Genomic DNA, 27,471 nt, shown 5'->3' on the forward strand with positions numbered 1-27,471 from the left:
GGAAAAAAGAAAAAGAAAGAGGGGGAGGGAATCAAATTGGCTCCGAGCCAAAGGCCAGGCAGAACAACTCTGTCTTACAGGCCCTGCGGAAAGAAATCAGATCCTGCAGGGCCCTGGTCTCATGAGGCAGAGCGTTCCACCAGGAGCCAGTGTTGAAAAGGCCCTGGCTCTGGTTGAAGCTAATCTAACTTCCTTAGGGCCCAGGACCACTAGGGTGTTGCTATTTATGGACCTTGAGGCTCTCTGTGGGAGAGGTGGTCCCGTAGGTACGAGGGTCCTAGGCCATGAAGGGCTTTAAAGGTCAAAACCAGCACCTTAAATCTGACCCTTATGTGGTTCATGTTGTTAAGGAAAAATTCCGGAGTGAGTGACTACTCAACAGCCCAGCTCATCAGGGTGAAAGTGCCCCCACGGGTCCATGCGGTCAGTAAAAGAAGGAAGTTCCAGCCAAGTAATTTGGAGCAAAACATTGGTCAGTAGACAACGACCTTTATTGTTGCGCAACAGGTCCCCACAGGAGTAAGAACCCCAAGCATGGGGTGACGTCCTCTTTTAAATCTTCCCTCTTTCTCCCAGAATACACTTCAAGCAGCATCACTGATACATCATCACTATATTACCAGCATGCCACAAATGGGGAGGGGTATACAAGGGATGTGGGTGGCGTTGTGGGTTAAACCACAGAGCCTAGGACTTGCCGATCTGCTCCTGCCAACCGGGACCTAATGGTCAGGGGTCCCTTTACCTTTATACAAGGATTACACAAGTTCAACATTAGGTCACTTTATCAGACACCTTTCCCAACACCTCTTAAGTACCCATCACCGAAAGAACAATAAAACTCTTTACATATCTTGCCCTCAGGACTCTGGAGATGGGCTTTCAGAACACCTGACTTGCCAAACTGCCTCTGCAGATATCTATAGCTGCCCCCTTGGTCACTCCCTTGGTGGGGTGGGGTGTATGTGCTCTCACGCTTGGGGAATTATGGCGGGATGCCCTGTTCCTGCTGCCTACGTGACTTCCTGCTTCTTGGTTCATGGAGGGAGATGGAGCCCAAATTCACCTTTCTTTAAGGGTTAAAATGGTGTTGGAATGAGGAGAATCAGTTAAAGTATGGATTTTCTACAAATTTATAAAGCTAGGTATCTTCCCTGAGCCGTCAAGTCGAAAGGATACATTCAGGCATAATATTTGTAATATTGTAACAACTTTAGGCAATCAAAAGATGTGTGTGTTGTGCTTGTGCGACCGATGAGGAGAAGGGCTTGCGCTCATCATCCCGGGGCTTAAGAGTAAAGGCGGGAGGCGGAAACCCAATCTAAAAGATGTGCCCCCACCCTTGTCATTTCCGTAACAATGTTCTATTGCTCTATTATCATTAGTGCCAACAAGTGACTTTAGCTGTAACTGCACTTACTTTACAACTACCCAATCCCACTTATTACCATTGCTGAAGATAGGTATGTCCTGTTCATGTCCATCATGCAACAGGAAGAAGGAGGAAATTGCGCTGGCACTGCTGGCCTGACACCAACCCTGCCATTCTATACAAGTAGAATGATACAGTGGACGCTCGGGTTGCAAACGTGATCCGTGCGGGATGCAGTGATTGCAACCCACATCTGCGCATGCGCAGGTCGCGATTTGGCGCTCCTGCACATGCGTATGCGCGATTTAGCACTTCTGCACATGCGCGACCGCTGAAACCCGGAAGTAACCCATTCCAGTACTTCCAGGTTCCGGCAGTCCGTAACCTGAAAAACACAACCTGAAGCATCTGTAACCCGAGGTATGACTGTACAGTGGTACCTCGGGTTACATACGCTTCAGGTTGCAGACTCCCCTAACCCAGAAATAGTACCTTGGGTTAAGAACTTTGCTTCAGGTTGAGAACAGAAATTGTGCTCCGGCGGCGCGGCAGCAGCAAGAGGCCCCATTAGCTCAAGTGGTTCTTCAGGTTAAGAACAGTTTCAGGTTAAGAACAGACCTCCAGAACGAATTAAGTTCTTAACCCGAGGTACCACTGTAATGGTAATAGCTTTAGAGGAAGGACTGTAGCTCAGTGGTAGAGCACCTGCTTTGCATGCAATCCCAATCACCTCCAGATAGGGCTGGGAGAGAAGAACCCTGTCTGAAATCTTGGGGAGCTTCTGTCTGTCAGTGTAGACAATGCTGGGCTGGATAGGCTGATTGTCTGACTCAGTAGAAGGCAGCTTCCTAGGTTTCCCCATTTAAACCAGTCCTTTATTCAGAATCATGAGTACTGGAGTCAGACTTGGTTTTTAGGGGAAGGGTCATAACTCAGTGGGTGGAACATCTGCTTTGCATGCAAAAGGGTCCCCGGTTTGATCCCCATCATCTCCAGGTAGGGCTGGGAGAGACTCCTATCCAAAAGCCAGAGAGCCACTGCCAGTCAGTGTGAACAATACTGGGCTGGATGGACCAGTAGACAGAGCTGCAGTCCCCAGAGTTCCTGGGAAGGGGGATTGCTTGTTAAACCATTTAAGGCAGCGGTTCTCAACCTGTGGGTCCTCAGATGTTGTTGGACTACAACTCCCATCATCCCTGAGCTCTGGCCTTGCTAGCTAGGGGTGATGGGAGTTGTAGTCCAACAACATCTGGGGACCCACAGGTTGAGAAAGGCTGACTTAAGGGATTGGAGCTGTGAGGGGGAAAGGGGTCTCCTAACAATTCTCAGCACCATTAATGATCTACAGTGCCCAGATTTCTTTGCAGGAAGCAAGTGACTGTATAAAATGGTATAGCATTTCAAATGCATGGTTTCAAATGTGGCCTAGGAGAAAGATAAAACAGCAGTCCTTTGGGGAGGGGACAGGATTGGGAAGTGTATATATATATATATATATATGTGTATATATATATATATATATATATATATATATATATATATCTCCCTGACTGCATCCCTTGTCATCCTACCCTGTCTGTAAAATGACCAGCAAATTCCCCAGTTCTGAGGGGATGTTTATTAAAGTGAAGCTTACTTCAGTACAAAATTTGTAAAGAAGTACCCCGTTATGGCTCCTGAAATCTCAAGTTGATTTGCATAGCACTGGGGTTACTCAATATTGCCAATACAAATGGCCTAGACTGTTATATATATATATTAAATCCTCCTAGAATTCTGCGTGCACACATTTTTTTAAAAAAAGGATAGAAAGGAGTGAGACACTGCTTGTTTCTCTATTTCTGTCCATGCACTAAGCGAGTCCCAGGAGAATGCATGAGCTACATGATGTTCATAAAAGTAAATCTGCTTTGGTTTGGGCTAAAGGAAAAGAGAGAGAAAGAGAGAATGGTGGGGGGGGGGGCGGTCTTGCCAAACATATCCCAGCTTATATGATTACTAAGGCTTATTCCATTTGAACTGGGTGTCTCTTTCTGCTGATTCATGGCAACTGGAAAGGAGCATCCCTGAAAACTCCCTCGCTTCGGCCTGCCCCCCACCCCAAAGTTTCTGTAATGTGACCTTGGACTCAAAGAACCTTTTGGCCAGGGAGCTTAAAGGGGAGGGAGAAGGTAAATAGAGAACAATCAATAGCCCCAAACCACAATGTGGGGAGAGGAACGGAATGACACCTGGGTGAGCCAGCATTCAGGCACCCTGTTTCCGCCGTCTGAATAATTCAGTGCAGGCCTGACCAGTCTTACCAATAAACAGGAAATGCCTTTCCAGGTGGGAACATTGCTTTCTCTCTAACGGGTGCAAACAAGCAGGAGGAGCAGGAACGAAATATTGAATGCAGAAATCTGTGAAAGCTAGTCCGTTAGGGTGAATAGGATGCTACCCCTCCCAGCCCCATAGCTTGGGGGGTGGGGGCTAGCCAGGGTTGTTATTTTTTTGCCCCTGGTGAACCTTCAGAGGGTACCATTGAGACTCCTAGCCTGTGTGTGTGTGTGTGTGTGTGCGCGCGCACGCACACACAAATGCACATAGGTGTGTGTGTGCTAAACTGGGTCCTTGATCCGAGTGAAATAAAGCCTAGTTTTGCCCTGCCGCACCAATGTCATTCTGTCATCAGCCAGTCCCTACATGTTTGCCATGTATTACCATGGTATTACTCCACCTGTCTTTGGCTCTGGCTACACCTACTTTTGATCTTCCTGATCTCTCTGCCCTATCAGTGGAGGCTGGTCCATTAGGACAAACAGGGCAGGGCCCCCAGCTGCCTGCCTTCTTTCTTACACCCAGTCCAGGGTGTGGGTTTAGCAGCACTGGCTGTCAGCACTCTCCTACTTAAGCTTAGTGTTGACCTTGAGAACTCAGCAGGGAGGAGGAGGGAGACCAAAATAGTCTCAGTGGGCACTGGCCAAAATCCTGACAGAAGCACTCATTCTCCCTTCTCTTTAAATGTCAATTGGCCAATACCATCACCCTAAACGGAGGGTGGCCCAGGCAGACCGCTTCCAGCGTTTTCCGCAGGATGTTCATCATTATCATTCATTTGACTGCTATCTTTCCATAGTTGAACCATGCTCGAAGCGGCTTACCACATCAAAATATTTACCTAATAGCAAAATACTTATTACACAATTTAAGTAGTAATAAACAATAAATGAAAACATACAATAAGATTAAACAATCCCCACACGATTCCTAACAAGATCTAAGAATAAAGATTCAAAAACATTGTATTAACAACAATAAAATAAGCATCTCCAGGATTAAATCTTGAACCTGATTTAAAAAACACTCCCAGACAATACCCCACCATGATATTCTCCAGGGATCTTGGAAGGCAGTCCTGAGTTTGGTCAGACAGCGTTCACATCAAATATCCTCCTTGTGGGAGGGGCCATCCCGGACTGACCCTGCCTTGCACTTGGAATGGTCAGGTCCTGTAGAGCAGTGTTCCCCAACCTTGGGCCTTCAGCTGTTTTTGGACTACAACTCCCATCATCCCTCGCTAGCAAGACCAGTAGTCAAGGATGATGGGAATTGTAGTCCAAAAACAGCTGGAGGCCCAAGGTTGGGGAACACTGCTGTAGAGCTCCTTGGGAGCTCAGTCCTCCTCCCCTACTCAGTTTTGTCATCAGTTTTCCTCTGCCTGTGCTATCCTCAAGCCCCCCCCCCAATTTCTCCCACCTGATCTCCTTTGGAGAGCAGGGGGCTGTTCTGGAACTTGTAGCGCCTCAGAAAGGCACCCAGAAAGACTACAGACCTCAGCAGGAGGAAGAGGAGGTGTGACAAGCAGAGAAGCTGCGAAATTGAGCCCAGTGGTCCTTACTCCGCCACTTTCCTTCCTTCCCAGTCTCTCAGGGCTGGTTGGGGAGAGTTTCCTATTGGAGCCCACAAAATGCCTGGCAGTGGAACTGAAGGCATCCTATCAGAGGGACCCCCATTCGCCTTCACAGCAAATACAAATGGGGAACCAAGCAGTGCGCAACCAGTTAGAGCAGCCTTTCTTAACCTTGGGTCCCCAGATGTTTTTGGCCTACAACTCCCATCATCCCTGACCACTGGTCCTGTGAGCTAGGGATCATGGGAGTTGTAGGCCAAAAATATCTGGGGACTCAAGGTTAAGAACCATTGAGTTAGAGACAGTGAAGTTCTACTCTCCCAGAAATCCCCAAGGTGACTTTTTCTAGGGAGGGGCATTTCCTGGTGTTTATTAACTGGATCAAGGGCATTGTGGCACGGATGGCTAGGGTTAGTAGAGTCTGTTCTTCCTCAGCCCTTCCACCTCTACTGCATTCCCTACCAGAAGCCAAGGCTTCTGTGAAGAGAAGATCTGCCAAACATAAAAAGGGAAGAAGAGGAGAACCAGGTCACCCTCCCCCTCTTCTGCTTGTTCCTCCTCATTATCCCACTCCTCCTGTACCTCTCCTTCCACATCCCCCTCCCCTGCTCCGGTGTCTGACCACCCCCACAGTGGAAGTCATAACGGACATAAACACAAGTGCAAAGCCTCTAGGGCTAGAGGAAAAGGGGGCACAAGGTCTCACAGCAAACAGGTGGCATCTGGCCTCAGCATCTTCTCAGACTCAGGCTGATCAGACCAATGCATCAGGGGACAAGGAGGAAGGGGAACTCTCTGAAGAAGAATTGGAGCCACCACCCCTAAATGATAGTGTCGGAGAACTGCCATCAGCTCAGAGGCGAGAGGTGGAAGGGCAGTTGTGTTACAGGGAGCCTCCGAAGATCTTGCGAAGCAGTTCCTCCTCTGGTGAGGAAGAAAGCCCCACTCCAGTGGGGAGGGGGTGCAGGGACAAGGAAATGCTAGGGAGAGCCTTGACACCGAGCCTGAGCAAAGCAGAGGGAAGGCAAGTCCCCCTTTGCCGGCACCCACTCTACACAGTAGGTTTGGGCGCAGAGAGGGGAGGAGAAGGATGGGGGTCACACAACTGTTATGCTGGGGAAGGTATCACTCCCAGATTCTGCTAGCGACTAAGCAGACATGGAGTTGCAACGCTCTGCACTGTAAATAGTTTGTACAGATAATAAAGCCTGGAAAAGACAAGTTGGAGTCTTCCCTGTTTGCTCTCGAGCAACCACACCAGCACCTGACAGTTAGGCTCTTCTAATCTGAATTCTTCTCAGCCATCATGGTAAAGGCTAGGAGAGTCTTCAAACTGCCCAAAGAGCTTCCTACAGAAGCGGAATCAACAACAACTTCCACCAAAGGGGCCAAGAGCGTTTCTTTGGAAGGACAGCCACACATGACCACTCTTCCATTTCTGGATGCATTCCAAGAAATATGTACCATTGAATGGGTGACTCCAGGACGCCAGAAGGCCTTCTATATGCTGGCCAACAAACATCTTTTTCTCACTAAGATCATGGGGTAACTGGTCACAACAATCATGGATTCTCCAGTTGCAGCATTGTCTTCTTCAGTGGTTATTCCTACCAAAGGAGAATGAGAACCAATGAATGTATGTGACAAACAGCATGAGGCGGCCCCCATAGCGATTCTGAGGCAGAAACATCGTCTTTCAGAGCTTCAGTAGCTACATCCATCATGGCTAGAGTAAGTATGCTCTGGGCTAACAAACTAGCAGCAATGGAGGATGTCCCACAAAACATCAAAGGCAGTCTCAAACTCTCCATAGCTGCCACCTTTCAGGCAGATGTGGCACAGGATGCCCTACAGTTTCATGTGAGAGCCAATAACCCTGGGAACAGAAATTCATGGTACGGATTTCTGTTTTTCTCTAGGCACCCTGAGCAATCAGACTCACAGGAGGAGTCAGCCAGGACCCCACCTTCCCAGGCCTAGCTGCCAAATCAGACCAAAAAGTTCAGTCTAGTCTAGTGTCCTAGTGGCCAACCAGATACCCTACAAGCAGGACCTGAGCAGAAACGATTGGCATGGTTTAAATACACATTCCAGCTAAGCAAACATGTTTGAAGATTGTGTATGCAGTGCTAGTGAAGGGTGTGTAGTCTAGGGAAAGTTCCAACGGCCTGGAGGGTTACATTTGACCCTGAGGAAGGAAGTTTACCTGCTGCTGATTTCTCAAATTATTTATGCAATGTACTGCTTGGGCTAGATATTAAAGTGGCTTTTGATACTGTCAAGCAGCCTTTTGGACCACTTAACAGGGTTGGGGTGGGCAACACTTTCTTATGCCAGCTCCTGTCCTAGAGACTTACTAGGTAACACTGGAGAATGATCATTTGGCCCCAGGGCTTTTTACCTATGAGGTCCCATTCTATCTTGCCCCCTACTTTTTTAAATATTTACTCAACAATGCTGGCAAAGGTTATCCAGAGATTTTTAGTGGGCCAGTAGCATCCAATTCTGTTTCTCCAACAGATTCTGGGGAGGTAGTGAAGATACTGAAACAGTGCTTGATAGTGGTTCTTCAGGGTTTCAGAAAGGGGACAATTTCTACCTGGGAATACTGTTGGGGATTGAACCTGGGCCTTCTAAATGCCAAGCCATTGTTCTACCAATGAACTAAGGCCAGTGTGCCATAGCTGTACCTTGTAAGGTGCACTTCTAGACAGGATTAGAGCTGAGCTGAAATTCATTAGAATTTATGAATTTTTCGCCCTATAGGACGCACTTATTCCCCTCCAAAAATGAAGGGGAAATCTGTGTGCTTCCTATGGGGCGAATGCAGGCTTTTGCTGAAGCTTGGAGAGTGAGAGGAGTCGGTGTGCACCGACCCCTCTCGCTCTCCAGGTTTCAGGAAGCTATCAGCAAGCCTGGGGAGCCTGCGGGAGTTCCTGCAGGGCTCCCTAGGATGCGGATAGCAGCCTGCTGCCCGGAGCGCGGGGTGCGCTGAAGCAGAGCGCCCTGCGCTTTGGGCAGATATCCTTTTCTCCTCTAAAAACTACGGTAGGTGTGTTTTTAAAAGCTCGGGCTTCCCCCGCGGCTGTGGGGGGGGGAATAAAAAAAATTCTTTATTTCCCCCAATAAAACTAGGTGCGTCCTATAGGGCAAAAAATACGGTAATAGTGTAGATTTTAATTTTTCTCCAGCACCACCCCTCTCCAGAAAAGGCCACTCTGCAGAATATTCTCTTATTATTCCCCACCGTTTTGTATTTTTACTTGTTTGGTGGCCGCTGTTTTTGCTTAAGAAATTTCACAGAGCAACAGCAATGACAGTGCCACCCCTGAGAAACTGTTGGCTAATTTCTCTTCCCTCTGCAGAAATTCAGTGTAATGTCCTCCCCCTCCTAAAGAAAAATCTGCCCACAAATAGGTTGGAGAATTTTGTGAGGCCATTTGCGCATAGCTTCTGGATAGGACCACTTATTTGTCTTTAGTTTTCCACTTCCAACAGAAGCCAATTACAGAGTTTCAGGGGAAATTTATAAACGTACTCACACTGAAAATAGGTAATGAATTTGGCCATGATTTGTGGGAAGAACTGTAGAGAGCCCTCATTTTTAGTGGTAGGAAAGCCGATGTTCATTTATACTGGAATGTCTGTGCTTCAGCCCTGCTGTTTGATAGTCTCTGTGCTCATGTTTTACCACTTAACCAGCTATTAGCAGTAATCACTCTAAATTAATTATGGCTGCTTCCTTTCCCTAAATCTGTGAGTGGAGCGAAAATTAATTGCCAGCGAATATCTCCAGTTCAATGGGAATTCCATCCTGATCTCTTTCAGGTTATCAATTTGTGCCCTGGAGCATGAAATTTAATTACCTACAGATGTTATTTTTGGTTCCTGAAATCATCTTGCCCTTTCTCAAACTCAACAACATAGTTTGACTCAGAAAGCAAAAAAGCACTGTGATATTTTATTTTTATTTTTTATTTGAAGAACATTCTATTTTGTGGTTGGATGAAACATTCCACCTCAAGCATGCCCTATAAAGCAGTGATAGAGAACCTCAGAACCAGAGGACCAAATGCAGCCCTCCTCCATGCCTCTATGTCTGGACCTCCAGACACTCCTCAGTGCAGGTCATGTCCTTAACCAGCTGTATTGTGGTTTGCCCCATGGGTGTCTTGTCCCCCTGGATGGAATGTGTCCTTGAACTGTGATAATGCATCTTGCTTGCCTGGATAGAACACGGAGAAATGTTGTAGCATCTCATGGGCCTGGGTAGGGTATTCCACATGTGAGAAAGGCTTGCAATGGAAGCAGGAGGTTTCGAGAGAACCTCAAAAGCTATATTACAACAGCAATAAATTATGTGTGCATTAAAACACACACAGAGAGAGACGTGGGGGGGGGGGTATGCTTAAAGGCTACCAGAAAAGGCCGGGTGGAATTATCAGGGGGCGGAATTCCGCAAGTGTGGAGTCACCACTTTAAAGATCCTGTCCTTGGTACTCACCAGCCTGATCAATGTTTTTGGCAGGCCAGAAAGGGCCCCTGGACCAATCATGGGGCTCAGACATGCTGGCATAGAGCCAGCAACTCTTGAAACAATTTGGTTCTAGACCATCCAGTGCTTCAAAAGTTAGTATTAGCACTTTTAAATCGAGCCCTTTTTTTGAATATTTTTTGAATTTTATAACAATTAATGATACAAATCTCATTCATCATGTTATTTACAATTATTCTCCCTCCCCTCCTCTGGACTTCCCTCAACACCCCCTCTGCTGAGTTATTTAGTTTTATTTATCGTATCCTGCTTTTCCTACACAAAAATAAAATCCCTTATCATTTCTCTAAACTATCTGTTACTCAAATGAAGTTGTGAAAGTTTATTTATAGTGAATCCAGTCCATTCTGTTGTTTCTGCAAATAAACTGTAAATGGTTCCCAGACTCTTTTGGAGTCCTTTTTGTCCTTCTCTCTTAGTTTGTCTGTTAGCTTAGCCAATTCTGCATAGTTCATCAGCTTTTCTTGGCATTGTTCCTTTGATGGTATTTCTTCCGTCTTCCAATATTGTGCAATCAAGATTCTTGCCGCTGTTGTAGCATACATAAATAATGTCCATTTTTCTTTTGGTAGCTCTGGATTTGAGATACCTAACAAAAAGGCTTCAGGGTGTTTGACAAAATTCCTTTTAAACATTTTTTTTTTCAATTCATCGTATATCATTTCCAAATATTTTTTAATGCATTTGCATTCCCACCACATATGATAAAATGTTCCTTCCTTTTCCTTACATCTCCAATATCTGTTATTTTGTTATCTTCTTTGCCATTAAATCGAGACCTTTTAAACAAATGGGTAACCAACTCAACCAGTCCCCCCTCAACCAGGGGACTGAGCCCATTTGGCCACTGCCCCATATTTGGGGGGTAGGGGCTGGGCCCCCCAATGTCCCAAAAGTGCAGAAGCAAAATGCAGAGCCAACTGCAGTGCAGCTCCAGTGCCTGGCTCCTTCTCCTCCTCCTGCCCCAGCGGGGAAGTAAGGTTGAAACAGCCTCCTGCTGGTGGCACTCCCAGGTGGAGGAGGAGTCACAGGCCATTGAAGATGTACAGCTGTCAAGTTTGGCTCTGCCCCCAGGCAGCTCCTCCCAAGGTGCTGATGTCATGCGCATAACATTGGTGTGTTAGGACATCATGCATGTGATGTTGGGACACTGGGACATCACACTTCCAACACTGACACCCCCTAAACCTCCCTCGTGAGCTGGCACCTCTGAACTCAATTGATTCAAAATTAATATAATAGGTTCAAACTCTACAGCCCTCAAAAGGACTAAATTTTACAGCAGCTTAAATTTCCAGACCATCTTTAAAGGCACTGCAGTTGCCTAGTCTGGATGCGACTGATGTATAAGTGCCTGAGGACAATTGACATTATTCTTCATTGGTCCACAAAGCCACATATACGATAAAACCCACTGCCAGATTCTAGTAAGCAGAATCCTAGGATTAGTCTGGAGAATTTGGCTAAATGTAAAGAACAGAAATAGGAAAGCTCAGTGCAGAGGAATGATAATTCTAGCCCTCTCTGTGTATGGCATGTCTATGCATTAAAACCAGGGTGGAGAACTCCTCAGCTAAGGCCTTCCTTGTGGTCCACTAAGACCCTCAGCAATTTTGATAGGCAGAAAAAAATAGAAAAATACTATCTGCAACACCAGATAGTATAGAAGTTTAAATCTCTACACCCAGCCCAGTGCCATGATGGGGATTCAAATCAGCAACAGCCATTCAACATATTGACCTGAATCTCCATCACAGCACTAGGCTGAGCACAACAGATGCTTGCAAAAAGCAGGTTTCTTTCTTCTTCCCATCAGCTGATCGTGGGAGAGATGGGGGAGAAAGATGCCCGTCTTTTGTAGCATCAGCTTCACAAGGGAATTCTCCATTGCAAATTGCAAGTTTCTCCCCCCGCCCCCCGCTGCTCCATCAGTTGATGGGCAGGACAGAGAGGCACTTTGCTGGTCCTATGCTTGGTGCTTGGAGCATAGGGCTGGCAGTGTCCTGTGCAGGGCAGTTTCCAAGTGCCTGACAGCCAGGTATTGGGAACTCTGCACAAGGGATTATGACAGCTGGGCAAAAAAACCCCTACTTGGGAGTTATGTGATGTCATAATGACACCAAGTGATTGGCAGGTGGAATGTGCCACCCACCAGTCAAAGTGGGGATGGAACCAGATGAAGAGCAGGCCAAAAAAAGGTTAATAAATAAAAAAGGTCCCTGCCCCATTCTGCAATCAGCTGAGAGCTGCAATGGATATTTTAATGCCTCTCTGTATGTCTTTCACCTGTGTCCTGGGTGTGGTGTGTTTATGCATGCCTGTAGTCCCTTCGAAGCTTGTCCAAAGGTGAATGTGGGCCTCAGGCTGGAAAAAAAAAGTGAGCCAGCCTTGCTTAAAGCAACACCAACACCCAGCTGCTTAAAAGTAAAAAAAGCAAATCCTCACAAAAATTACTCTGGTAAGCAGCATTCCTTACAAATAGAATTTCAGGCTCTTGCTGTGCACAGGAGTTGATGCATGCAGGAGAGACAAGGAATGCAGAGTGCTTGGATTGGTTGTAGGGCTTATTTATTCTGGCTGCTGTTTATTAAAACCTTTCCCCAGCAGGAGCAGGCGCGGTAAATACACAGGCTGATTCATTAGTGCTCCTGACCATCTGCTCCTCAGAGCTGGGGCTGAGCTTTTGACTCCACAAGTTGGGTCAGAAGGAGGGGGTAGGGGGGCGGTCTGTGGCAGCAAGGTTAGAGATTTACACATCTCCCACGTCTGTTGGGTGTCGGACTCTGCCATGACGGACAGATTTATTTGAGGCTTGGGGTGGGGGGTGGGAATAAAGAAGCTGCAGAGGACCCACCGTTTTACCAGAGTGTGCGAGGCATCAAGTGGCGTATGCATGCTGCTGCTTCTCACTTTCCTGTCTCCCTCCCCCTCGTCTCATAAAGTACCATTGTTTCAGACACAAGCAAATTATTGTTGACATGGTTCCTTCCTGTGACATCTTGCAGGATCTGGAGGAAATTCTATCCTAACTTAAGCGCTTTGCTGCTGTCCTCAGCAAAATGGGAACTTTGTAAACTAATCGGGTAATCTTTAAGCCAGAGGACAGCAGCAGTGTCTTAGGACACCCAAGCTGGTACATAAGGAGCTCTCAAGGGTGTGACAAGGTCCTTAAGACTCCCAATGTCCAAGGGAGAGGGGGGGCGCTGATAAAGACTCCCATCTGAGACAGGGGATCAGTTCAAAGCCAGGGGCTCATAAGGACACTGCCAGGCTCCCATAGCCTGCAGGTGGATTGCCCTCTGAATTAGGAGTGTGAGTGGTCCACAAACTGTGCAGAGAATCAGAGAGATATCCTCGTTCCTGTCATCACCCATTGACACAGACTTAGCAGGATCAACACCAAAGAAGCAGCCAGAGCTCTGCAGCAGGTGTCCCTTCGAGAAAGAAGTTCCTGTTTCAGGAGCTGCCTGCTTATCACCCCTGCTCCTAAGTAAAGTGATCCTATAGGCAAGAGGCTTTTTGCAGGTGGGTTGTGCAATATGACATTGGCGCAATAATAGTGCATTAATGGTGGATTTCTATGGGACCATCCACACATAATTCTGCTTCATTAGTTGTTCTGCGATGCTTACCCCCTCTGTGATGCTGGGGGGGGGGGGACTCTTGCACTGAAGCACAACAAAAGCAGGACACATACAAAAAATCCCAGAACCTCCTTTGGTAGAAAAAGGATCTTAGCAAGAAGCTATGTGACATGCACCGTGGAAATGAATTAGTATGCCCACCCTGAATCTTCAGTAGATACAAACAGATTTGAAAATGGAATAATGCTTGACCAACCCAATACCATAATGGGCATGAATAATCACAAATGCACAGTAAAAAGCATGTCTTGGGGAGATGCAAAGGTTTAGAGTGGCAAAGAACCGCAGGTCAAAATTCCCAATATAATCTGCCAAATATTGCCTCTGTATGGCAAATACTGTTGTAGAGACTAGACAGGGAGACTTTGTTCATTGTTGGCTTACAGAAACTCACTCAGTGATCAGCAAACTGCCACATAAGGTTTGGTCACTGAGATTTGTTCACATCCCCATACTAGGGATGGATGAATTTATCCATTTTGGTTTCTCATGTTTCTAGCCTTCAGTACGCTACATTTCCGCATAGGTATAGCTGTCTTCACAAAAAACGCATCAGCTTTTTAATGCACATTTCCCTTAATATAAACATTTTCATTTGCAATTTTGCCTAATGTACACCTTTTATTTTTGCAAGCCATTTCTTCTACCAGAATGCATTTTTGTATGCTATTGTCACTGATAGATGCATTTTATGCACACTTCCCCCTAATAATACAGAGTTTTGTATTTACTTTGGGGGGGGGGGGTTGGAAAAGTGCATTTGAAAATTTGGGGACAGGTTAGTTTTGAAGGAGGGTAGCAGTGTTTTGGTTTGGATGACTATTCCTAGTAAGGGTAGTTCTGCTAGCTAAACCACTTTAAGCTTCTCACGCAAGCACCACTGGTTTCAAATCTGCTTTTGCCTAGGAAAAGCTCACCCAGATTCTACTGAGTATGATTAGAGTTCCTATATTATTAAGGAATTTGGAAAATAATGAAAACATAAGCATTGTATTTCAGTAGGTTTAGGCCACATTCACACCATACATTTAAAGCACTATTCTTGGAGCTGGAGTTTGTTAAAGATGCTATGAGTTTTTAAAAGGCCCCCTGTTCTCCTCCCAGAGCTACAATTTTCAGAGTGATGTAACAGTCAAGACCAGAGTTCAAATCCCCACTCAGTCATGAACCTCACAGGGTGAACTTGGGCCTGTCACTGCCTCCATACCTAACCCATCTCACAGGGTTGTTGTGAGGATAAAATGGGGACAAACAGGAGAAACATGCATGTCAACTTGAGCAAGTGTGGTGTAGTGGTTAAGAGCGGTAGACTCGTAATCTGGTGAACCGGGTTCGCTTCCCTGCTCCTCCACATGCAGCTGCTGGGTGACCTTGGGCCAGTCACACTTCTTGGAAGTCTCTCAACCTCACTCACCTCACAGAGTGTTTGTTGTGGAGGAGGAAGGGAAAGGAGACTGTTAGCCGCTTTGAAACTCCTTAGGGTAGTGATAAAGTGGGATATCAAATCCAAACTCCTTCTCCTCCTCCTCCTCTTCTTCTTCTTCTTCTCCTTGGAGGAAAGGTTGTATAGAAACGTAGTTAATACTACTACTAATAATAATAATGTATTCCTATGTGTGTGAGTGTGCTTGTGTGTATGTAGAAACATTCTTTCATGTGGATTTTCAGCCTCGCATCGAAAGAGCCCTACTGAATCAGGTCAAAGGGGGCTCATCTGATCCATATTTCTGTTCTCATAGTAGTCAGCTAGATGCCCCAGTGGGAAGCCTGCAAACAGGACTAGAGCACAACACCCTTGTGATTTCCAGCAACTGTATTCAGAGGCTTAGTGCCTCCAACACTGAAGGTGTAACATAGCCTGCATAGCTGGTAGCAGCCACTTATAGCCTTATCCATGATTTTTTGTCTAAACCCTATTTTAAAAGCAGGGCAAGCAAACTCTTCTGCATGACATCTTATTCTATGTACAACACGTGGGGGCTGGCAGTTAGTACTGACTCTAGAGTTGCTTCCAGATGACGCGGCACAGGATTTCAAGTGGCAGGGCTGCTGACTCAGTGGGCAGGAGCACCTGCAAGCCATACGCCATCCCTGTGCCCTTCACTGCCAATCCAAACAGCAAGCCTGACTCTAACAGGATCAGAACAGATGGCACCATCCAAAACAGTTGCTGCAGCTTGAACACCCCTGCAATAGTCTCTGCTCTTCCTAAATTCCCCTCCCCTCTTCTGATTGAGTTCTCCAGAGCTAAATCTGTCATGGATAAGGATACAGTTTGAATGCAGCCTGTTTGTTTTTGTTTATTATTTATGGTGAAGATTTATGCCCCGGCCTTTCAACTGCAGCTGCTCTTTCTCTGGTCAATGGAGAGGGCCAGACTGATCTCCCCCTTGCTGCAATTCTCCTCCGGAGAGCTAGGGGGTGCTGCCTTCCCATGACCCTCGGTCCTATGGCCAGTGGCTGAGACCTCAGTATGCTGCCCTTCAACTCTACAGTCACAGGGCAACAGGCAGTCTGAACTGAACGTTCTTTCTGGCAAGGAGAAAGGGAAAACGGCTGCCATTTTAATTTCCCCCAAATGCACCCAGCGTAGCATATATTCTGGGCAGTGTGGAAAATATTAATGGTAGCTACTGAACTTAGTTCAGGAAGGGTGCAGAGACCATATTCTGCTTGGAGTGCTGGCCCTTGGCAATTTTTGCAGGTGCCAGGAATGGGCCTAGCTTGAGCCTTGGTCATGCCCAAGGCTACCAGCTGAGCACTACCCAGCTATGGGAATTTTTTTGCTACATATTATACAATGAACAAAGGTGGTTTGGAAAGGGAGCTGGGATTCAGAAGAGTCATCTAAATGAGAAGAAAATGGATACATTTAGGCTGTATTGAGCTGAACTCTAAGCAAGAGTAGGCCCATTGAAATGAATAAACCTAAGTTAGTCTTGTCCTTCAGTTTCAATAGGTTTACTCTGAATAGAACTAGCAGTGGACACAAGACCCTGTGTCTGTGTCCTAAGATCAACTTACACTGGCTGGCAGCAGCTTTCCAGGGTTTCTGCCTGAGGTCTTTCCTAGCCCCTCCTAGCGATGCCAGGGAGTGAACTTTGGATCTCCTGCATACAGAGCTGGTACTCTATATCACCTTCTCCCGAATAACTCCACTACACGTTCAGGCACACTACTTTTTGTTTAGTGATTTAAATGACAGTACAGTGGTACCTCGGGTTAAGAACTTAATTCGTTCCAGAGGTCCGTTCTTAACCTGAAACTGTTCTTAACCTGAGGTACCACTTTAGCTAATGGGGCCTCCTGCTGCCACCGCGTCGCTGGTGCACGATTTCTGTTCTCATCCTGAAGCAAAGTTCTTAACCCAAGGTACTATTTCTGGGTTAGTGGAGTCTGTAACCTGAAGCGTCTGTAACCTGAAATGTCTGTAACTGTACCACTGTATTGACAGCATCCCCCCCCAAAGCAAAACAGGAACACAGGGACCATAAAATAGAAGTAAACAGAAACAATTGGAATGTGTACAGTGCTTTAGATAAGTGTCCCTAGGAAAAGACATAATCTGACCCACTTTGAAGCCCATCTGTTTGTCTCCCATCTCAGGCAGCAACCCTTATAAATACTAATCTCTCGTCTTACCCCCATTAGGAGGCCCTGGCATACATCTCTCTCTCTCTCTCTCTCTCTCTGTGTGTGTGTGTTTAAATGGGATTGGTATTGTTTATCATTTCATTCTGACAGTGATAATAAGCTGAGGGTTTGGGTGGGCATTTCTTAAAAGCTATCTCTGCAGCTTTTACTGTTTGCAGCAGATGTCTGCTTTATTTAAAATACTCAACAGCTTAGCCACTAATAGCATAATTTCACTTAAAATATATTATGGGAGAGAGAGGAGGTTGAGCTACAAAAAACTACGAATGTTGTGATCAGTGGGGTGGGGGGAGAATTTGCCTTTTCCGTCAACAGCCCAGTCCTAGTGGTCTAAGTGGAAGGTAAAACTTTGGTTGAATTTGAGGGTTGCAAAAACAGGTTTTGGCAGCAGAGTGAGTTTCATAAAGGGATAACTTTGTTTAGCTTCATCCTTGTTGTTTTCACATCCCCACTGCAGTTGTTTGGGATATAAGATAATTTCTTTTGATCTGCATTTTAAAGCAGGCCAACTTAAGTCACAGTTCCTGGACTTATATGAGGATTGGAATGCATTAATTCATTGGATCGCACACTTCTCTGGATTTTCTGAGGCACTTTTGGGCCTTGTTGTTTTTCTTTAAAAAAATAGATAAATAAGTGCCTTTTGCAGGAAAGTTGTGCACAAAAATGTTAATTTAGGGGAAATATATAAAACAGCACAGCCCCCAAAGAAAGGTTAGGGGGGATGCTTACAAAATGTTATTCAAGTGGGAAGTGTTCCTAAAATGCAAATATTAAGGGGTAATCCACAAATTAAATGTGGATTTTTTTATGTTATTGCTACAAAAAATGTGCAGCAAATGGGGTCAGAATGGACTGATTAATTAATTAATATACCACTTGATGCCAAAATAAGCTTCTAAACAATTTTGGTTGTATGCACACATAACCGGCACAGAATGGAAGCAGGGTGTAGAACAGACTCCCATGAGAGGTTGTGGACTCTCCTTCCTTGGAGGTTTTTAAGCAAAGGTTGGATAGCCACCTGTCATGTATGCTTTAGTTGAAATTCCTGCATTTTAGGGGGTTGGACTAGAGGACCCTCAGGGAACCTTCCAACTCTAGAATTCTATGATTCTATGAATGGAAGAAGTTGAGGTTCCTAGCTGTTAACCATGATGGATAATGGATCTCCTATATATAAGAACATTATGTCACTGAAAAACAGATGCTGAGCGGGGGCAAGAAGATGAGACAGGGGAAGGCTCTTGTTTTATGCCCTGCTTCAGTGGAGGTTAATCCATGATGCCAAGTGGGGCACTGCGCCACCAACTCCAGTCTGCCTCAGCCAATCTCCACCTGCCTACCTCCTTGCAACCAGTGCAGGGGGTGGTAATGTCCATCAACCTCCTCCTTCATCTCATTATTACAGTCATACCGCATATTACGTTTGCTTCATGTTATGTTTTTTCAGGTTGCATCCCACGGCGACCTGGAAGTACCGGAAAGGGTTACTTCCGGGTTTCGCTGCTCTCGCATGCGCAGAAGCGCTAAATCACGCTTCACACATGCACATAAGCGCCAAATTGTGCTGTGCACCTGCGCAGATACGGCACTTCAGTTTGCGGGCTTTTCAGGTTGCGAACGGGCCTCAGGAATGGATCCTGTTCGCAACCAGAGGTACCACTGTATTCCCTTAGTGGAATGCAGCAGGGAGGATAGAGTGTCCTAGTTGGCCACTGTAGAAACAAGATACTAGACTAGAACTTCTGATCTATTCTAGCAGATCTCCTCTTATGCCCAAGTAACTGTCATTAGTTTCAAGGATAAATCTCGGAGGGACCGGTCAGATGAGGATAAGCAGTGGGAAAATTGCAAAGATCTGGAGGCTGGTGATCCTGGGAAGGAACTGTGTCTGAACCCCATGAGACATCAGAAGTGTATGGCGGGTGGGGAACGTAACAAGCAAGGAGTTTGATTACAGTGGTACCTCGGGTTAAGAACTTAATTCGTTCCGGAGGTCCGTTCTTAACCTGAAACTGTTCTTAACCTGAAGCACCACTTTAGCTAATGGGGCCCCCTCTGCCGCCACGCAATTTCTGTTCTCATCCTGAAGCAAAGTTCTTAACTCGAGGTACTATTTCTGGGTTAGCGGAGTCTGTAACCTGAAGCATATGTAACCTGAGGTACCACTGTATAGGGAGGGACTCAGTGGGCTATCACTGGATCAACCCTTGCCAATGTGTGACATTTTAATGTATTCTTAATCTTTGTTGGAAGCCACCCAGAATAGCTGGGGAAACCCAGCCAGGTGGGTTATTATTATTATTATTATTATCCAGCCCAAAGTTCCTGTTCCACCTATGCTGCTAGACTCTCCCCTCCCATCAACTCTAGCTGACAAGCCTCCATGTACAGAGGGGCGTCAGACCCAGCCCATCAAAAGGAGTTCCCATTTGCTCGCCCATCCTACTTACTATGCTAAAGCCAAGCCCGCCCAGCTCCTACATCAGGGCAACCCAAGGGGCATGTCAACTGTTGGATCAATGACTTAACTCACTTAGCCATGCATTGCACCTACTGTACCTTTGACCTTTGTCTTGCTTATGTACTATAATGATTTGAGCATTAAAGCTTTGAGCAGAAACTGTAACCCAAGTTCAAGCTGTTCATTCAGTGGGAGCCAGAACAGTAGCAGCCCAACTAAAGTGACTTGTACTTGGTGCTTGCACTACAACAAGGAGGCCTCTGCAGGCAGACCCTCTATATCCATGGAGAGGGACACCCACCAGATCCAAGGAGCCTTTTCTTCCCAGAAACTCCCATAGAATTCATTCATAGATATTATGGGTGATTTACCCCCCATGTCCAGAGGATGTTCTTCTGCAAATTCTGACATATCCTCCTGTTGGGTGATTTCCACTTAAATCATGTTTATGGTAAGTCCACACATAATGGGGTCCATTGATTTTGGTGGATCTATTCTGATTGCGACTTCTCTTGGGTTATCCCTTACACTTAGGTCAACTTCCATTTCAAAGGTCACAGAAGGGTTATTAGAGGAAAGGAATAACATCTCCAAAAGTACAAAAAAATTCTAATGCAGGAGAAAGCTGGAGATGAAATGAAATAGTTCTGACTCGTTCCATGATGTAGGAAGGGATATACTGTATTGAGGTGACATTTCATGATGTATGGAGTCATGCATGACTCACATCATTTGTAAAACTCTTACCTTTCTTTCAAGTTTTGGCACAGTGTTGCTTCCTTAGAAGGATGATGTGAGGATGATGACGATGTGATTATTAAAAAGTATTTGCTTCTTGTCCTTTTACAGCATTATGGAAGAGCTCGTAACTCATCACAGAGCATTAGGAGCATAGGAAGCTCCCTTATACTGAGTCAGACCATTTGTCCATCTAGCTCAGACTATTGCTGGCAGTACTTCTCCTAGGTTCCAGGCAGGAGACATTCCCAGCCTACCTGGGGATGCTGGGATTGAACCTGGGACTACCTGCTTGCTAAGTAGGTGTTGTGCTACTGAGCTACAGCCCTTCTACATGTTTGCATGCCAGAGGCCCAAAGTTCAATCCCTGGTGTCTCCAGTTAGATCTATAAAAGGCCCTTGTCTGAAAACAATGACAATGATGACATTGAGCAAATTGGACCAATGTTTTTGCTTTCTTTAATGTAGCTTCCTAAGTTCCTATTCAGTTTAGAATAGTCATGATCAGTAGTTTCCCTTCCAAAACTATCACGGTGACAATGTTCCAGTAAAAAGCCCTTTTGTATCTAATGATTTGGTTTTTAATGGCTGCCATTCTGCATCTCTGCAGCTGCATAGGAACATAGGAACCTGCCTTACACTGAGTCAGGCCACTGATACATCTAGCACAGTATCACCAACACTGACTGACATCACCTCTTCAGAGTTTGAGGCAGGGAGTCTCTTCCAGCCCTATCAAGAAAGGGATGCTGAGTGGATTGAACCTGGGACCTTCTGCATGCAAAGCAGATGCTCTATCACTGAGGCATGTCTCCATCCCAAATGAATCCCCTGTTAGTTCTTGCTCTTTGCCATCCCTTTCTTCTCTTGTTACTCTTGTTGTCCTTTCAGGAAAACCCATATATGTGTGATGAGTGTGATGCATCCAACCCTGACCTGGCCCATCCACCTAAGCTGATGTTTGACAAAGAAGACGAAGGCCTGGCGACATACTGGCAGAGTGTGACATGGAGCCGTTACCCGGAGCCTTTGCTGGCCAACATCACACTTTCTTGGAACAAGAGCATTGAGCTGACTGATGACATCATAGTGACTTTTGAGTATGGACGTCCCACAATGATGATCCTGGAAAAGTCCTTGGACAATGGGAGGACTTGGCACCCATATCAATACTATGCAGATGATTGCAACGAAACCTTCGGCATGCAAGCACGGAGGGTCAGGAACCTCTCCACCACCAGCGCCAACAGGGTCATCTGCACAGATGAGTATTCCCGCTGGCCGGGCTCCAAGAAAGAGAAGAATGTACGCTTTGAAGTGAGGGACCGCTTTGCCATTTTTGCTGGGCCAGAACTCAAGAATATGGACAACCTTTACACCAGGCTAGAGAGTGCCAAAGGGCTGAAGGACTTCTTCACCATGACGGACTTGCGGCTGCGGCTGCTGAGGCCAGCGCTAGGGGGCACCTATGTGCAGCGGGAGAATTTGTTCAAGTACTTCTATGCTGTCTCCAACATTGAAGTCACGGGCAGGTAACAGGAGATCTATTTCCTTCCTTCCTTCCTTCCTTCCTTCCTTCCTTCCTTCCTTTTCCATACCTTTTCTTGGAGAGGAATAGTTGCTACTGAAGAATTTATTTAAAGTGGTACCTCTGTTTTACGAACTTAATTCGTTCTGGAGGTCCGTTCTTAACCTGAAACCGTTCTTAACCTGAGATACCACTTTAGCTAATGGGGCCTCCCACTGCCGCCGGGCTGCCAGCGTGCGATTTCTGTTCTCATCCTGAGGTAAAGTTCTTAACCCAAGGTACTACTTCCGGGTTAGCGGAGTCTGTAACCCGAAGTGTTTGTAACCTGAGGTGTTTGTAACCTGAGGCACCACTGTATTTATTTATTTATTTATTTAACAAAATGCAGCGCTCTAGTGTGCTTCAAAGAGCAATTTTCCAGACCACTATCTGAAGTGCCTCCCTACTCTGTTAAACAGCTTGCCTAGGCACTTGCTTCCCATGCTGCTTGCTCACCTGCCTGCTGGTCTCCCATCATGCTGAAGTTGCCATGGCCACCTATTGAACTTTAGCATGACAACAGCCTTACAATTTTATTAGACAAAAAGAAAACATTAATATTATCATTAAAAAACAGGCATTTAGACACATTCAAATGATAATTAAAATCAACAGTAACTAAGAAGAGATAAAATATATGTAATTTCTACATTTCTGGATAGGTTTGCCTAACAAAACTGGTTAGGCAATAAAAAATATTTTAAAATTTCATAATACAGCAGTATAAAAGACAAAGTAATCTGAATGAGAACAAAAGCAGAAAAAGAGAAGGAAAACAAAATACAAAGTTCTTTCTCAGATCTTAACCCTTGTCTCACACAGGAAAGGGTGGACTAGCTTACCTTTCCTCTTCCAGTTTTCCACCCTGGGAGATCTTCCCTTCCCTGCCTCTCACACAAGGCCCCAACCACCTATCACCTTCATGTATGTACAATCACAATAGTGGTCCAAAGCAGAGGACACAGAGAGACAGACAGACAGACAGGAAAGAAGGAAAAGAAAAATAACAGAAGAATAAAAGTTACAGATAAAAGTTACAGAAGAATAAAAGAAAAACAGAAACAATCAATCAATCAATCAATCAATCAATTAATCAATCAATCAAAAGGACATGATTTTCTGTCTGTCAATTACATCCCCCCCAAAATTATTCAAAGTATTCACTCTTAGGATGACATCCTTCACTAAGCAATATTGTCACTTAACAACAATGTTTTAAGCGGGTGCTAAAAAGAAGAAGGCATCAACAGGCAGGGAGTTCCAATGTGTAGGTGCTGCGCACTAAGAGATCGATTGCTTACAGGTGCAGAATGAGTGTTAGGTGGCAAATGCAATTTAGTTTTATTAATTAAACAATTAATTATGGCATAAGCTTCTGTAAGCTACTGTCTACAGATCCGCAGAGTGTTATCCTAAGTCAGCAGAAATATATGCACATGGGGGTAGCTTGAAACAAAATGCAAGAAACTGGTCTGTGACAGTGATGCTGCAAAATAAGCATAGTAACAATGGACAGATTCTGTTTACTTTAATTTCTCTCAGTTTCTCGTTTATTCCAATTTTAAGTTCAGCTTCCCACATTTCTGCATCTGTTTGCTACCCCCTACCCCACAAATTCCTCATGAAAATTTGTCAACATTTTAGAGCACATTTCTCCTAGTATATACCTTTGTGAATGCGGTTTCTCCTAATGTAAATTAATACTAATTCCCCCTAATATCACACATTTCCCACTTTTTATGCACACATTTTTTTTAACGCATTATTTATTTGGAGAACTGCATCATAGAATTCAGAGCGGTGTAATTGTCAAAGGAGAGCTGTGTTTGGGCTTGTGGACTGTTTTAGGAAGTGTGAATTAGATAGGTTTACATTAAAATGCCAACTGTATGGAATTTCTTCCCTACCCCTACTAAGGGTGATGACATCTTCAACAGAGAAACTCACAGTTGGAAGTGTGTGTGTGTGTGTGTGTGTGTGTGAGAGAGAGAGAGAGAGAGAGAGAGAGAGAGAGAGAGAGACTCTACACCACCTAGATGGTTTGGCAAAGGAGCTCGTTGGTTCCAGCAGGTTGCTCAATGGTAGAGCATATGCTTTGGAGACAGGAGCCCCCAGATTCAATCCCCAGCATCTCAAGATAGGACTGGGATATCCCTGCTTGAAACTCTGGAGAAGTGCTGCCTGTCAGTGTGGACAGTATTGAGCTGGATGGACCAATGGGTCTGACTCAGTATAAAACAGCTTCTTAGTTTCTTAACTTTGGAGAAGGGTTGTAGCTCACTGTTAGAGCCCCTGTTTTACATGCAGAAGGTTCCAAGTTAAGTCTTCAGAGCTAGATGGACTACTGGTACATCTTATATTATTATCCATCTTATATTATTATAAGAACTACTAAATTATTACTCTGACAACATCTGTAGGGTCACAGGTTCCCCTTGGCTGATTGACACCACAATACTTTCCTTCCCTACACTTGAGACAAGTGAAAGCTGTGTTTATTGTTTATGAAGGGTGGTTTAGAAAGATCATCATACAGTTAAGCTCTTACTTTTCCAGAGCCTCTTCTCTTCCTCTTCCTCTTCCTCTTCCTCTTCCTCTTCCTCCTCTCCTCTCCTCTCCGCTAGTGTGGCAGAGCACACACACCCCATCAAGCCCTACACAGCCATTCTTTAGGCATGCAGATGGAGGCTGCTCTGACAGGAGACAATTACAGAATCAAATTACTGCCCCAGGAGAGATGGTTTCATTTGGAACTCTGTGTTTTTTGTGCTCTAGATTGGGATGCAAAGTCAGAATCTCCCCATGAAAGTCAAGTTATGGCATCATCATCATCATATTTATTCCATTGGGTAAATGTATATAAAATGTAATTTGTAGGAGCCAACCTAAAGGGGCTTTTCCTTTCCTGACATCAAACCCACCCAACCCCAGCTACTGCAGACTTCTTCCTACAAGTATAGAACATCAGACATGTGCAACCTTCTCAACATATTCTAACATGAATGCACTCCCCATGTTTTGTAGGAGCATAAGAAGCTGCCTTATAACAGTGAGTCAGACCACTTGTCCTTCTAGCTCAGTATTGTCTACACTGACTGGCAGCAGTTTTCCAGGATTCCAAGTGGGGGAGTCTTTCCTAGACCTACCAGGAAATGTCAGGAATTGAACCTAGCGCCTCCTGCATGCAAGACAGATGATCTGTCACTGAGCTACTTAGCAACATTCATTTACATAGGAGGCAGGGAAGGTGAAAACCCCATCTGTGCTGTGAAGAGATTGAGGTGTGACGCTTCTGAATCAGCTCTGATTTCCGACCATTAAAGCATTTATATGTGATTCAGTTTGTAGGGAGATGGTTGAGACAAGCAATATGTGACCTCACTGTGTACCAAGCAACCTTCAGCCCTCTAGTTCATGCTACTCAAAGTGCTGGTCCATGCACCTCTGATGGTCTGCAAGCCATTGGCTGCCAATCTGTGGCGACTCCACCACTACCTGGGTTGGGTGGGACACTTAAGAGATCAAATATGGTGACAGACCCTAACACATTGTGGAATAAAATTGCTGGGCCACTATATAATTTGAGAAGCACTGCTTTAGTTGTTGTTTTGCAGCTCCCATCACCCTGAGCATTGGCTATGCTGACTGGGAGCTGATAAGAGTTGGAGTCTAACATCATCTGGAGGGCCACAGATCCCCCCATCCCTGCTGTGAGAGATATTGAGTGAGTCAGTGGCCTTTCATCTTTTCTTTTGAAGAGTTAGTAGTGAAACATATTTCTTTAATGGGCACCAGTGGCCAGAAGTTGCTTGCTTAAATAAGTATATGAGCATCAATGGCTAGAAGATGCTTGCTTAAACAAGCATTGATGACTCTTGTTGGTTGGTAGCTATTTTAATGGGTGCACCTGACCTACTTGAAGAAAAACAGTTTGGCAGGTGCAGTGTAGCCAGCAAAGGAGATGGAAGTCTTGAGCTCTGCACCTAGCTGGAGAAAATGAGTATTGAGAATGCTCAATGGGCATGTTGTTTGCTTCTGTGGGGAGATGATGCTACTTGATAGACTACCATGGCCTCCAAAGGTCTTCTTGCCTCTCCAGCATGCAGGGTTTTGGTCTGCTTTTCTTCATCTTTTGGAAACAGAGACTCAAGGGACCATGTAAAATACAGTATACTACTTTGAAAGTCCAGTTTTTAAAAAGGAACTAGTTCCAGTTAAAGTTTGAACTTTTACAAAACAAATTAGTTCAGTCCAAGTTCATCAAACTATTTTCTCATTTGTAAAAAGTTCATCCTTGGCAAAAGAATTAATAAGTAAAAATAAACATTCATAATGTTGCAAACTGCTGTGCTGAAATACAGGGTCCAAAAGTAAATCAGCAACCACACACAAGTAATAAGATGTCTGACAGATCAACGGGGAAACTTTCCCCATAATTGTATTTCTATACTGGAAAAGGCTTAGGTAAAAGTAAAGCAACCCCTGACCATTAGGTCCAGTCGTGGCTGACTCTGGGGTTACGGCGCTCATCTCACTTTATTGGCCGAGGGAGCCGGCGTACAGCTTTCGGGTCATGTGGCCAGCATGACTAAGCCGCTTCTGGCAAACCAGAGCAGCGCACAGAAACGCCGTTTACCTTCCCGCCGGAGCGGTACCTATTTACCTACTTGCACTTTGATGTGCTTTTGAACTGCTAGGTTGGCAGGAGCAGGGACCGAGCAACGGGAGCTCACCCCGTCGCAGGGATTTAAACCGCCGACCTTCTGATCGGCAAGTCCTAGGCTCTGTGGTTTAACCCACAGCGCCACCTGCGTCCCATGGAAAAGGCTTACCCAGTTCAATTTTTGCCAGCAACTCAGCCTGCAAGTTGCTTCTATTGGAAGACAGTTTATCTCTTCAGCTGCAAGATACAGAAAATGCCTCACATTCCTTCCTTCTATTTGCTTTGCAATAGTGATTAATTGACTAATCATCCTTAGTGCTTCCATGTAGCTGCCTAATAAGCCTTAGAGCACTGCCATATTTTAGAGAGGAGATGCTTCCATTAGCTGGGTACTACAACAGAAGAGACAATTCTTTATCACTTGGTCATGCTGAACATCCAGGCAGATTGTTCTTCATTGCTCCAGAGGGCAGGACTAGAACCTGGTAGAACCTGGAGGATAGCAGATTTAGGCTAAATGTTAGAATAAATGTCCTAAGGATGAGGTGTTTGACAGTGGGACAAAATTGCTTCAGGATGTGTTGGGTCCCCCTTGAGTGGAAGGATTTAAGCACCTGCCAGGGATTTTTCAGCTGCTTCCTGCAAAGCAGTTCCTGCTCAGGGGGAATCTCAGAATCTCTCGTGGACAGTGAAGAGAAAAACTGACAGTGCTCCTAACTCCCTAATAGGTAAAACATCTACACACCCAAAACCCAAACAAAACACAGAGCCTCCCTTCAAAAAAAGCAGCCCCTCCCAACCTACCAACGAAAAGAAGAAGCACCAACCACAAAAAACCTCTTTTTGAAAAATTGGGAGAGCCTTGGTGGTTACCATGGGAGGGCATGGGGGAGCATGTTGCTACATTGGCAACGTCAGG

At 45.3% G+C, this 27,471-nt stretch overlaps 1 protein-coding gene across 9 annotated transcripts in view; it reads left to right on the forward strand.

Moving 5' to 3' along the window:
- The window catches only part of NTNG2 (netrin G2), a 121,784-nt gene that overhangs the window by 31,270 nt on the left and 63,043 nt on the right, over positions 1-27,471 (forward strand). For all 9 annotated transcript variants that reach the window (XM_080990620.1, XM_080990623.1, XM_080990622.1 and 6 more), the window contains exon 3: positions 21,214-21,854. In XM_080990620.1, the coding sequence (XP_080846746.1) occupies positions 21,214-21,854 (641 nt within the window). The remainder of the gene's footprint in view (positions 1-21,213; positions 21,855-27,471) is intronic.

The sequence above is a fragment of the Podarcis pityusensis genome (genome assembly GCF_964106645.2).
Source record: "Podarcis pityusensis genome assembly, chromosome: Z".
Taxonomy (NCBI): Eukaryota; Metazoa; Chordata; class Lepidosauria; order Squamata; family Lacertidae; genus Podarcis; species Podarcis pityusensis.